The 12,781-nt window shown below is 35.7% G+C and overlaps 2 protein-coding genes and 1 pseudogene across 3 annotated transcripts; 1 reads left to right on the top strand and 2 right to left on the bottom strand.

Annotated features, from left to right (window-relative positions):
* Nucleotides 1-2,349: 2,349 nt before the first annotated feature.
* LOC147543435 (uncharacterized) lies at nucleotides 2,350-4,025 on the bottom strand (annotated as a pseudogene).
* Nucleotides 4,026-4,451: 426 nt separating this feature from the next.
* On the bottom strand, nucleotides 4,452-6,110 carry LOC147543434 (glycosyltransferase BC10-like). Its single transcript, XM_086636924.1, has 2 exons — nucleotides 5,476-6,110; nucleotides 4,452-5,167 (listed from the first exon to the last, which is right to left on the bottom strand). Exons 1-2 carry the CDS (start codon nucleotides 6,049-6,051, stop codon nucleotides 4,517-4,519), a joined length of 1,227 nt encoding a protein of 408 aa, XP_086493050.1. The 5' UTR covers nucleotides 6,052-6,110; the 3' UTR covers nucleotides 4,452-4,516.
* A 1,221-nt stretch (nucleotides 6,111-7,331) lies between these two features.
* Nucleotides 7,332-9,895, top strand: LOC147543433 (uncharacterized). 2 transcript variants are annotated; one of them, XM_086637875.1, is made up of 5 exons: nucleotides 7,332-7,518; nucleotides 8,544-8,598; nucleotides 8,701-8,887; nucleotides 9,424-9,559; nucleotides 9,659-9,895. In XM_086637875.1, the coding sequence occupies exons 1-4, from the start codon at nucleotides 7,405-7,407 to the stop codon at nucleotides 9,464-9,466; spliced, it is 399 nt and encodes a 132-aa protein (XP_086494001.1). In that variant the 5' UTR covers nucleotides 7,332-7,404; the 3' UTR covers nucleotides 9,467-9,559; nucleotides 9,659-9,895. The 2 variants fall into 2 exon arrangements, with proteins under 2 accessions (XP_086494001.1, XP_086494002.1); XM_086637876.1 differs by having other exon boundaries at nucleotides 7,336-7,518; nucleotides 8,701-9,013; nucleotides 9,076-9,559.
* Nucleotides 9,896-12,781: the final 2,886 nt, after the last annotated feature.

Below are 12,781 nucleotides of genomic sequence, written 5' to 3'. Positions count from 1 at the left end.
TAGACAAATAAAGAGGTCGAAGAAAAGTTAATCCAGATGAATGATACATCAAAAATTATGAATGAAGTCACTATCTTCCTTTAATTTCAAAGAATCAACTTATTAAACCCTAATAAACAACAACTTAAGGTTCAACAACTACTTTCTCTCTCTCTTTTAATGTGAATGGTTTATCCGCATCTTAGTTCTTCAAGTCCAATTCGCACTTCAGCGTGAGTCAGTGAGACAACTAGTGGAGCAGGAGAGAGAGAGGTAGAAAAAAGAAAATGAGGAGCGAAGATTAGGGGGCAAAAATAACAAAATTAATTTTTAGACTTAAAATGAAAATGTCTACGAGGTCAAATATTATTGATAGAAGTCTTTATGCCATGTAGATTTTTCTTTATGCTCCCAAGCCACGGCCTTACATATTTATGTCACAAGTAAAATGAGAATCAATTTCATGTGTTTGGTTGGCTCGTGGAAAATTTAGTTTTGTGCAATTTGTATTTCAGATTGGCTATCAGAGAGTAGATAGTGAAAGGAGTGGAGGTCCTTGTTTTTAAATCGTTGTATAAAGAGTGGAGCTATCGGTGTTATGTTGTTTGATTAGCGAGATCTGGATTCCGACTTCCTGAAATAGTAGGTTGTTTCTCACATTAAGAAATAGTAAGGCTATCGACTCACATGGTAAAGTAGCAAGGTAAAGTATCTTGTGGGTTATAGAACAACAAACCCACTCAGAGTCGGTATATCAACATAAACACATCGAAATAGTTTTAACAAGTAAAATCTACCTTTAAATAACGTAAGATTCGTAAAGCTGCATCATAATAAGAAGTACAAGGTTTAGACATAAACTGGTTGAGATTATTAACTGCATAACTAATATCAGGAGGTGCGTCAGTTGAGTAAAGTAACTGACCCATTAGACGTCGATGTATGCTAGGATTAGATAAGGGTGAGGAAGTTTCATTTAACTTGTTGCTCTATAGGAAAAGAAACCAGTTTACAATCAGTTAAACAAACATTTCGCCGAATATTGAGAGGAAGGCGGAAGAGAATATGACAAACTATTGTCTATAGTCTTATTTTAAGTCATAAAATAATTTGTTTAATCTATATACACGAGAAATCACCCTGTAAGAATGCATTGTTTTTTTACATCAAGAATTGATGTAAATACCAGCCTTTTATAGGGCACAGATAGAAGAGTGTCAACTATATATACAAGTATTGCTACATTTGTAAAAGTAACATGATATACTTCATTTGGTTGTATCCTTCCGCTACCAATCAGGATTTGGAGCGTTCAATTGAACCATCGGCGCCTTTAAACTTGAGTTTATATATCCACTGAAAACGTAATGTTGCTTTTCCTTGAGGAGCAACTTATTATGACTTCTCTCCATACAGGAGACTTCATGGCTTGAAAAGGAACTACTTATTTATTTAATTGCAATAATGTTGTCTACAAAAACACTATGTGTTGGTGAGAGTTGTTAATAAGTCAAATTGTGATGTAAAGGGTATTTAGGATCCTTGAATAAGATGTTTTCATCACTTAATAAGTACTATAATTTTTCGGTTATGAAGATGGGCCAATCACGATGCGACTATTTGTTAATTAACTTGAACATTAACTTCCTCACTTGGTAGTTAAGGAGTCTCAGCAGTTGAGAAGTCTCATTTTGTGATTGATGTATATGCTTCATTTGTATTATCTTCATTAAGAGTAGACAAGTCTTTGAGATGTTTCAGTTGATGATGCAGAAACAAATTTTTGGTTAAGTGGTGGGTCTACTAAAGAATTAATTTGTGAGTCATTTTGGGGTTCAAATGGGAAGCTTGGTTAGTATATTAGTCGTGTCCTAATCGAATTTGCCAAATATCAATTGTCTTATTTGTATTTTACATTGTCTTTGAGGGCTCTCGATTGTGACGTCGCTCACCTTAATTGAAATTAAAGACAGCTGACTCCACTTAGATTTCATGTGAAATGACATATCCTCGTTGGGTTCTTCTTTACTAAGAGCAAGTCCAACCCCAGCCGGACTGAGGCCAATAATTCAAATTATTGGCCTCAGCCCCCCGCTCCAAGCCCAGCCGCTTGGAGCGGAGGCTGGGGTCGGCCATTCAGTCGCCCCTAACATTAGGGGCGACTGAATGGAGGCCCCAAGTGACCGTTGGGGCCTCCAACGGTCACTTGGGGCCTCAAATCTGGCCGTTGGTTTATCCAACGGCCAGATCTACCCCTTTTTTTTTTTTTTTTTAAAATTAAACTAAAAACATTAAATAATTAAAATAAAATTTAAAAAAAGCTAAAAAATAACAAAAATCAAAACAACTTTTAATAATGAAATTATATTAATACAAACCGACTTTTGCATTAATAATCCGACGATCCAAAACACAAAATTAATAATCCGACGATAGAAAACACATTACTAATAATCCAACGATCAAAAGTTATTCATTGTCATCGTTTGATCTCGTATTCCATAAGTGTTCGATAAGATCTGCCTTCAACCGAGAATGAGTATCTTGGCTTCTAATTCGACCTACACGTTCAAGCACTTCGTCCGATAAGTCTTCTCCACGCTCTATCGGACCCATTTCACATCCCTCAATATTGGTTGTAGCATTTGGACCTTCGTCTTCAACAATCATGTTATGCATTATGATACATGCCTTCATAATGTCACTCATGGTCTTTACGTCCCACCAACGTGACGGTCCCCGAATAATTCCCCAACGAGCTTGCAGTACACCAAAAGCTCGTTCAACGTCTTTTCGAACCGACTCTTGTCTTTTGGCATAATATGCTTCTTTTGGACCATGTGGATTAGCAATAGTTTTAACTAAAATACCCCATGGAGGGTATATCCCATCAGCAAGATAATAACCCATATTATATTGTGTGCCATTAACTACATAATTAACTGGGGGACTCTCACCGGTGAACGTTCAAGAACATTAATGTCATTGCAGGATCCGGGCATCCCAAAAAATGCATGCCATATATGGAGGTCTGACGATGCAACTGCTTCTAGGATGATAGTTGGGGCTTTGACATGGCCAGTGTAGGATCCGTGCCATGAGGCGGGACATTTACTCCATTCCCAATGCATACAATCAATACTCCCTAGCATTCCAGGAAATCCTTGCGATTCACCAAGTGCTAGGAGTCTAGATATATCTAACTCATTCGGATCTCTCAAGTATCTAGGGCCGAACACATGGATGACTCCGATTAGAAATTCTCTTAAAGATTCAATGACAGTAGACTTACCAATCCGACAATATTCGTCTTGTGCGTCGGCCGCACATCCATATGCAAGCATCCTCATTACAACTGTTATTTTTTGATGAGGTGAGCATCCCTTTTGCCCAAATGCATCAACTCTTTCAGTAAATCTGGGGTTGTACCCCCCAACAGCATTGAGAATACGCAAAAATAAAGGACGATTCATCCTGTAGCGTTTGCGAAACAATGTGTCATCATAAGTTCGAGTTTCATTGAAATAGTCTCTCATGATGTTTTCATGACCGAGTTGTCTATTACGATCTATAGTTTGGTGACCAATAACAGAACCAACATGACGAGAACGTTTTCGTGTAGTGTTATTTTCCATTTCTTCTAACATTCTACGATCATCGTCATCTCTTTGTCGAGCCCATTCATCTTCTTCAAACATCAACATTAATAAAGTAAAATTGGAATTCATGGGATTCAAAGGATTTATGGGATTCATAATATTCATAGGATCCATGGTAGAGAAAGAAGAAGATGAAGTTTGATGAGAAAGAAAAAAATGAAGTTTGTAGAGAAAGAAGAAGATGAAGTTTGATGAGTTTGTAGAGAAAGGGAGATGTATTTATAGAGAAATATGAGATATTTAATATGGTGGTTGGATAGTTAATAATATTTAATATGGTAGAAAAGAGGGAAATTCAAATTTCAAATTCAAATTTTCGGCCTCAAGAGAGGCTGGGGTTGGAGCTGAATTTTAGAGGCTGAGCTGAGGCCAATAATTTTAGGTGAAAAAGTGATTTTTTCGGCCTAAGACAGGCTGGGATTGGACTTGCTCTAAGGAGATTATAACGTTGTTCAATCGAGAAAAAAGGTTTAATCAACAAAAATTTACTTTGAATGTTGGCAAAATGTTTATGGAGTTTGTGCATAAAATCCATTCACTATTGACTACCTATACTTTGAAGTGTTAGTTTTAATGGAGATTAAAATGTTGAATTCGGTTCCTATAATTATCTCTCATATTTATTCTAATTGTACTTTGAAGTGTTAGTTTTTAATGGAGTTTAAATTTCAAAGAAAAGAAAACATGTAAAGTACGTAAAAAAAAGACGACAACATATCATTGAATAGGAGTACTATGTCCCTTATTTTCATAAACGTAAAAGCAAACAAGTTCTTCTATGTTCAATTTTTTAGGGAAATCGATTGAAGGACATTTTCAGTAAGTTTATTGTAAATTGTTCTGGTTAACAAAATATCACCATGTAAATTCACCAATATTTAAGGATCTAAACCATACAATTTGGGAGCCAACATTAATAAAGGCTCTAGAGTGCTAGAATGAAATTTTCTTGCAAAAAGGAAGCAAAAGGACCCACTAATGTTGTCATTATAAGTACAATTAGTGAATCCATGTCTTATCCCATTCAAAAACTTTTCTGAGATATGCTTCTTTAAGAAACTCTTAGGATGTGAACCCCCATTGGACCAATCAACCCAAGTGATACTTCTATTTGAGTTCAACTCTGGATTTTGCTTCTTCACTAGTGTTGCCATATAATGCTCATCCATATAACATGGAGGCTTGCAATAATCTCTAAAGACTTGGTAGTATGTACTATCCGACATGAAATCAAGAGCGATTTTTCTTTGAACTTCGAACCATTGAGATCCTTTTCTCCAATCTTTGAGTGTAATTGTTGGCCACATTCGCTTGTTATACCGACCTCGACCGATCAGTCTTGGATCGTCGAATGAACTAAGGAAGCTATACTTTGAGTTGATGAGATAGTTGTAGATGGTAGTAAAATTGAATAGAGGGATGCATGTTTCTGATAGCAATATGAATCTTTCGTTAGAGAAGTCGAGTAATGCATTAGCTAAAAGTCGTCTTTCTGCATCAATCATAGACGCCTTTCCCCATTCAACTACCTGAATTATGAAAGATTATGTAGTTAACAGTCTACACATAAATTTGTGTCAGCAATGAATTAGCATTATGGCTCCTAAGGCCATTTTTTTGTCGAGGTGCACTTTGGAGGAGACGGAGATTAATTGAACCCTCCACCTCTCAGTATCAAAGATTTTACCTAGTTGACTCTGACCAACAAGGTCGTCTACACTCTGTTCGTTCATGAATTAAGCTTCTAAGTTTCTAACCATATCCTAAAACCCAATTAAAATCTACAAGTAAATAGCTCATAAGTAAATATAGAGCGAAAAAAGTAAATTTTAGTTACCTTACTAGGAATACGACGATTATAAAAAACAGATAACTCGGAGAGGTTCTCTTTGAAATCCGGTGAGGAATGTAGGTAAATAGAATACATTCTCTTATGATTTCCCTTAAAGAACCTCTCCCAAAGTGGTCTTAGAGGTAATCTCCCTCTAGCCAAAAACATGAATGCAACTTTGGGTATCCTTTTGTACGGGTTCTCGACAAAAAGAGGAGTCATTGATGCTCTCCATATAAGCTCTTTGTCACTCATGGAATGCCACAAGTCCTTCCGAGCAGCAAACCGATCTCCCGAACAAAAGGGAATGAATTTTCGGTCATAGGAAGGAGACATTGTTATCATTTGAGGTGTACTATAAAAGTACTCTTCGGAGAGGATGAAAAATTCCTTAATACGATGAGAAAGGAAAAAACCCAAAATCACAATAAACATCGAAATTGAGAAACCGAAACACAAAGTGGTTATAATTTGAAATGTAGTAAAAGTAGTAATACTTCCTTCTTTTACCAACTCTAATCTCTTACTGCCATTACTACCACTGCTTGTGCTAGATAGGGCTTTGATCACCAACATTCCCATCAAAATTCCTTCTGGATTAGTGAGATGATCTCTCTTGTCCTTGCTAGTTTTACAAATCTTTGTATATAAGTGTATAACACTAAGTAAGTTAAAAAAACATTTGATTAGCCCTTGATATTTTAAACTTAGAACACACATGTAAAGTACTAGGGATACTTTACATGAATTACATGATGAGAGAGATCATCATTAGGTAGAAATTAACAATACACGTTTTTGTGAAAATGGATGACTGTTGAACAATTAACTTTGTTGAATGTAATAATTGTCATGGTATGCATGTAAGTATTTAAAAGAAGACAAGAAGTGACTACTAATGAGGGGGAAGTGTTACATGTACTAAATATTGTTACCTACAACCTTCGGCTGGAGTGGTCGTGACTCAAGAAATTGTGTAATTGTTGTCGCCTCCTTAAAAAACCCTATTGCCTTCTACAATTTTTTTGTAATATTACTGAAATTCATAAAGATGGACAAACTTCGGGAAATATTCTAATTTGTGCCTATTGTTGGCTAAGAAGGGAAAATCAATACTTGCATATTCATCGACAAGAAATATGAGCATGTACAACGCTTACTTTTCTCTAGCTCTCTTCCTCTTTTGTCTTACTTTCACTTTCATTCTTTTATTTTCTTTCTCCTCCCGTTTCACATTCTAATTTGTAAGAAAAGAAAATTAGGTATAACCTCTGCATTCAGTATGACAAATTTCATCTTACATATATAACATCTTACAAATACATTTTCGTCATGACAAACTTCAAATGCATTTTTTGTGAAACTAGTATGAGAATTACTTACAGAGAAATATGAAGATGAGTTAAGTGTGAATGAATATGGACCGACCTCCGAAAAAAGAAAAAGAGGAGGAGGGGGCGGGGGTCGAAGAAGGCGTTGTGGAAAGTGGAGCCCACCTCAAATGGACGATAACATATATGTTAATACACTAGAGAAACCACAGTTCAAATCAATTATCGTTCTAAAAAAAAGAACAAGTTATTTTATTATATCGGTAGTTTTCTAATTTCATATCGAGTGGAGTTTTGAAAACAAATATGAGTGGTGTAGTTAGGGTAGGGAATAGTCCCAACGAGCCTGTGGATGCTTGTAGCGGTAATGCTGGCGCCTGGCTGGGCACCCGATTTTAGTGGAGGGGTCTGGTATTTAGTCCTCACCTGAGGGTACGCCGTCGCCTTTAGAGGTCAAATTCGTAGGATTGGCATTGGGGTGCCTATAGACGGAAGTTCATCTTTTGGGAGTGCCAGTCGAAATTTCCTGCCTGCAATTTTCTCATTAATATCGTGGCCCTTTTAGAGAGAGAGAGAGAGAGAGAGAGGGAGAGAAGAGGAGGGGATGGAGGAGGAGGAAGAAGAAGAAAGGAGAGAAGCAGCAATAGCGGCAACACCTTCCCTCCAACCAAATTTCAAGTCTTCCAAACTCACTCCACAACAAATTAACAAGTTCAAGGTACTTCCTTCCTTCTTTTTCCCCCTTTCTAATTTTAATAACTTTCTTGCAAGCAAATTTTCATTATGTGATATGATAATTCCCCTCTCAAAGCCTCTGATTCTAGGATTTATATAAATTAGATATGTTCAATTTGTAGACAACCAACAACCCAATTAGAACAAATAGCAAACAAAAAAAAATTTACTAGTAGTGATATCTAATTCTTAAATTGGGTGTTTATTTGAAAAGGAACACCTTGTTTGCTTAGCACTTATTAGATCAAAATATTGAACCTGTTGCATAGGGTGTTAGATATTCGCCCGCCGAGTTAAACGAACTGCGGTAGTAATTGGTTAAAGAAAAGAACACTATAGTGAACTGTCTTTTCGCTCTCTTGAAGGAATATGATGTTATATCGAATTGCTTTAGACCCTACTTTCATGTATTGGAAAAATGAATGTTGTTACTCTTACGATTTACGAACACCCAGCCATTTTCAAGATCCTTAAGATACAATATATGCATGTAGAGAGTTACTGTCTATAACTTTATGATGAGAGAGACATTATAGTAAACTGTGGAAAGTAAGACGCATTGAAATCGGTTGGTTCGAGTTGGTTTTGGTTTGAAAAATTGATCGAACCCTCAACCTTACTACCACTACTAACGGCGCTTTGAAGTTGTTTGGGTTGAACCGATTTTGTGAATGCTAATAAAATGGTGTGTTCCAATCCAAGCGTATTGACCATTACTATTAAAGGGGTGTGGGGTGCGCTAATAAGACAAATGAGGCCACCCATAAAATTACCCTTACATCGTTTCCTTCGTTGATGTCACTGTCGTAGCCCATTCTAGAGAAAGAGAAGAGGGGAAGTAAAAAGCTTAATACCAAGTTGAAAAATCTTTTTGTAGCTCTTCGCATTTGGTTATTAAGATGAACCTTGTTCATTGAAACTTCTTTTTCTCCTCCCCTGCTTCTTTTTCTTTTGCTTTAGAGAGGTATGATTCTTTGTTCTGATTTCTGTTTGTTATTATACTTATAGGAGCTACACCGAAGGCGTTTGCAGATAAAAGAAAGACTAGAGAACAAGTTCAAAGGTTTACCTTTATAGATGAAGATGTTATCAAGATTATCTGTTTTAGTTTTAATAGATAATTTTATTTATACAAGTGGTATTAACTGATCAAAGATCTAAGCAGGAAATTCGAGTGGTGCAAAAGTGTCAAAAAGAGAAACTAAAGCTAATAAGGAAGAAGATTCAAGTGTTTCAAATATGGAAACAGCTAATTGCACCTTGAATAGTGATAAAAAGGACAAACGATCACTACAACAAGGCAAAGAAACAACATCATTAGCACCAAAGAAGCGACAGAAACTGCACTGGGGGTATTTCTTCTTTTACATTATCTTCGCTGACTGTTAATAATTATGCACACTTAAAGGGTCAATACCAAAGAAGCCGTAACATTGTTTCTTGGCCCATCAAGTAATACTCTCTTTTCATGGCTCGTCGTGGCAATATCTATATAATAAGGGAGGAGGGTATCTTTGTTACAATATACCCTCCTCTTAAGTGGCTAATATTACACCTCCCAAACTTATCTCCAAGGGTTGACATTACATTTCCAAACTTATCTCCAAAGGTTGAGATTATATATCCCAAACTTATCTTCAATGGCTAAGATTACGCCCTCCAAACTTATCTCCAAGAGTTGAGATTATAGAAGTATAGAATTGTTCGTGCCCACCGGGCATGGGTTATACCCTCGTTTATATACATTCGTGAACTTTACAAGAAAAATACTTGGTCGATGATATATAGAAGTATTGTGTCCAGATTTATTTGTTATAAGTTATGAGTGATAAGAACATTTATCATATACCAACACATTCAATTCTTGACTCTTTTCTTTGGTTTATAGGCTCGACACGAAAGAAAGATGGGAAAGGAAAGCTAACATGTAGATCATAGTAGAAGAACTCACTTCGACTCGATAAATAAACAGAAAACTTCAACACCCTTTATGGTGTAGCCATGACTGAATCTACCTTAGGGAGGTTTGTTGATTCTAACTGATATCATGACTTGTTCTTGAAGTTCATTTTTAACCTGCATAATTTTATACAAAATAGTGAAATAATCTTTCCTTGTTGCAGCATATACGAGGGTTTCACAAGCTTCTTCAAGTTCGTTATTTCTGACGAAGATTGTGGATCATCAGTTCATCACCATTCACCAGAGTGTTAAAACTTGTGAGTTGCCATTTTAGCTTGTTCTGCTTAATGCATCATTGTTTTTCGTTTCGAATGATCTATTGGATTTTAGCACATTGAAATTTTGTTGTTAACGTGTTCTTCATTATTATGTATATAAATCACCAGTTTAGACCTAAAGTGCTTGGAACAATAATTAATTCTTTGATGATTTATGAGGCTTCCCTTTTTAGAAAGCCTTCCGTTTCTTGCCTGGCTAACAGTTGTATGAAGTTCAAAAACTGTAGATGAAATTTATGAGTAGTTCGGAAGTTAGTCGGAAACTCGGAACAACCGAACAATTATGATTTGTTTACCAACTATAAGTCTAAAGCCGTTGTATGATGTTCCTCTCCTCATCTGTCTGCGAAAATTCACTGCATAATGCAGTAGTAAGATGGGTATAGTCTCTTATAAATCGTGAAAAAGTTTTTTAATGCTACATAATACTTTATTTTATACGATACTACATAGTACATAATACTTAAAAACTTAGAAGTTTGTTGATGGTGGTGGTGTGGTGGCCGTTTGGAATGATGGTGCAACGGCGGGGAGCCCTATTAGTGTTAAAAGCGCCTATCTGAAGGCAAATTTGAGGGGGAGTTAGTGAGGAAGGAGGCGCCAAGTCGTTGTTTGGTTCCTTACTTTTTGAAAGCACCAATTATGGTATTTTTTTCTCAACACTTAGCAGTAGACTTTTCTTTCAGTTTCAACTTTAGTCATTTTGTTTTTTGAATATTGACTATAATGGTCATTACAAAGGCATTGATATTTCGATACGATGTGATAAGCACGATAACTGCCGAATTACTATTAACCTAAAGCCTACAAAATGAAATTTAATCATACCGAAATTCAATATTCCTGAATTTGCACGTCCATGGATCGAACTTGGGACATCCACATTTCGGAGTAGATGCACTGACCAACTGGGCTACCAGTTGTTGGCCCTTTTGTTTATATGCTTTCTTTATATAATTTCTCTTTTCATGATGTATTTTTAGTGAGACGATTATCTAAAAATCGATGTAATACGAATTTGATTTCAGTATGACATACATGGTTTTCCCTTTCCGTTTCCATTCAACACACAAACCCAATATATATATATAGATTTATTAATAAGAATTAACTTTCGACAAACATTTAATTTCTCCAATTTGTAATTGCTAAATACGACTCCTTAAAATACTTCAAATATGTCAACTATTAAGTTGATGAATCTATTAGATAATGTAAGAGTTATTTTCCAAATGGCCCCGTATTTTATGACCTGCTTCCCGCATAATCCCCTACTTTATTGAAAACACCCAGATGGCCCCCTTTGAAACATGGGGTAGAATTGTGCATATTTCTCGATTTAATTCCGAATCAAATCAAAGATCTTAATAGGTGAAGATCTTAAGTATTTATGAAACTTGGTCTTCAAGAGTCCCTCAAGGAGCGAACTTATCTTAAAAAATATACATATACATAAACATAATCTATAAGGTATCCTTGAACAAGGTAACCCCTAAGTAGGAACCATGTAGGATAATCCCAAAGAAGAATCTTAATATTTCCAGACTGTGAAATAGTAGTTCCAATCTAACACATTAACCGCCTCATCATCACCGCATCTCGACAGACGGTCAAAGCACCTGTATTCAAATCGCCTAGAAGATGACACAATAACGAGTGAACAAACTCCCTCAATTAAACGAGTAAGTCTCCAAGACTCATTCAATATTCAATACTTTAACTGCAAGAGCAATCTGAATGTCTTGAGCATCAGTGGTTTCCGAAATCTTTACAAGTTTCATTCCCAAGAACGGGTGGAGCGAAGCGGGATTCAACATTGCAGTCTCACTAGTCTGACTGATTTCAAGAAGACAAATTTTGACATCAGCAAAGGATAATATAGAAAAAAAAAATTTGAGTTAATGGATGTTAGTTTGACTACTGAAAAAGAAGGTCTGCATTTTTTTTATGATAAATAAGAGAAAAAAAAAAAGAAGCATGCCACGATGTAGGGTGCCAAAAAAAATAACCAACAATAAATAAGGGTTTCCTGGTGTTTTAAACAATCATATCTGACCACCTTCTATTTGGTACTTTAGATTGTCTAACAGATAATTTTTGCTCCACAGCTAACAATTGTGTTTAGAAGAAAATTGATTTCGTTGCCAACTAGAGCCAGCCCAAATTTGAAATATTTGTTACTTAATGTGTTTTCGACTAGCTAAGTCATTACAATGAATTATTTTAGATCTTTGAAGAATCGCAAAGCTCATTTCAAATAACAAAAAAAAGAACTCTTGTGCTTATCATTTGCAAATTTTTACTTTCATTTCAAATTTGAACTATAAAAATTTATAGTGTTAGATTAATCTCTAATTAAAAATACTAGTTACGCTTCAGTTCGTAATCTACTTATAGAAAAGTATGAGCTCTTTTGTTAATAGTTTTGTGCAAGTGGTCAAAGTAATTCCTCTTTAAAAGACAATTTTATCTTTCTTTCTCATTACAAATAAACGGGCCCCAATTTTAACACCGCTTTATGCCCCTTAAACACGTGGGGTGGCCATGTTGCTGACTTTGCACTTTAGAAAGAATAAAAATTAATTTTTGTGTTTTTTTTCTCTTATCTCTTCCAATAAGGACTTTTGTTAATGTGGATTATTTTTACAATACGGAAAGTTCCAAGGATGAAAATCCCTTTACTTGGTCTATTTTGTTACAAAAGAGATGACATATTCGTCGGAGTAAAACTCTTCTCACACTTATAAAAATGATAAGCCCCTAAATCAAGGGAAGGGATCCCCGTTAAAATAGATGGAGGATTCTCTTTCCAATATGGAAGGGAAATCATCTCCTACCTTGTCGAAAAGGATACAATCATTTTTGCCCAATGCGAAGGGAAACCCCTTTCTAAGAAGAAATGGACTTTGACAAAGAGATCGCCTTCCCCATATATTATAAAGCTTTGGTGTGCAAATTGGTATGGAGATTCATAACGGAACCAGATGGTTTGTGGGTTTAATTATT

This window comes from Eschscholzia californica, unplaced genomic scaffold (genome assembly GCF_041429995.1).
Source record: "Eschscholzia californica isolate CP2 unplaced genomic scaffold, dmEscCali1.0.p SCAF_4, whole genome shotgun sequence".
Classification (NCBI taxonomy): Eukaryota; Viridiplantae; Streptophyta; class Magnoliopsida; order Ranunculales; family Papaveraceae; genus Eschscholzia; species Eschscholzia californica.
This window is presented reverse-complemented; position numbering and strand designations above follow the sequence as displayed.

Excerpts from the sequence above, each read along its gene's own strand:
- LOC147543434 (XM_086636924.1), bottom strand. The coding sequence starts at position 6,051 with ATGGGAATGTTGGTGATCAAAGCCCTATCTAGCACAAGCAGTGGTAGT. Across the intron at positions 5,168-5,475 it reads ATCGTCGTATTCCTAGTAAG|GTAGTTGAATGGGGAAAGGC; the intron begins GTAACTAAAATT and ends TTCATAATTCAG.
- LOC147543433 (XM_086637875.1), top strand. The coding sequence starts at position 7,405 with ATGGAGGAGGAGGAAGAAGAAGAAAGGAGAGAAGCAGCAATAGCGGCA. Across the intron at positions 7,519-8,543 it reads AACAAATTAACAAGTTCAAG|GAGCTACACCGAAGGCGTTT; the intron begins GTACTTCCTTCC and ends TTATACTTATAG. Across the intron at positions 8,888-9,423 it reads CGACAGAAACTGCACTGGGG|GCTCGACACGAAAGAAAGAT; the intron begins GTATTTCTTCTT and ends TTTGGTTTATAG.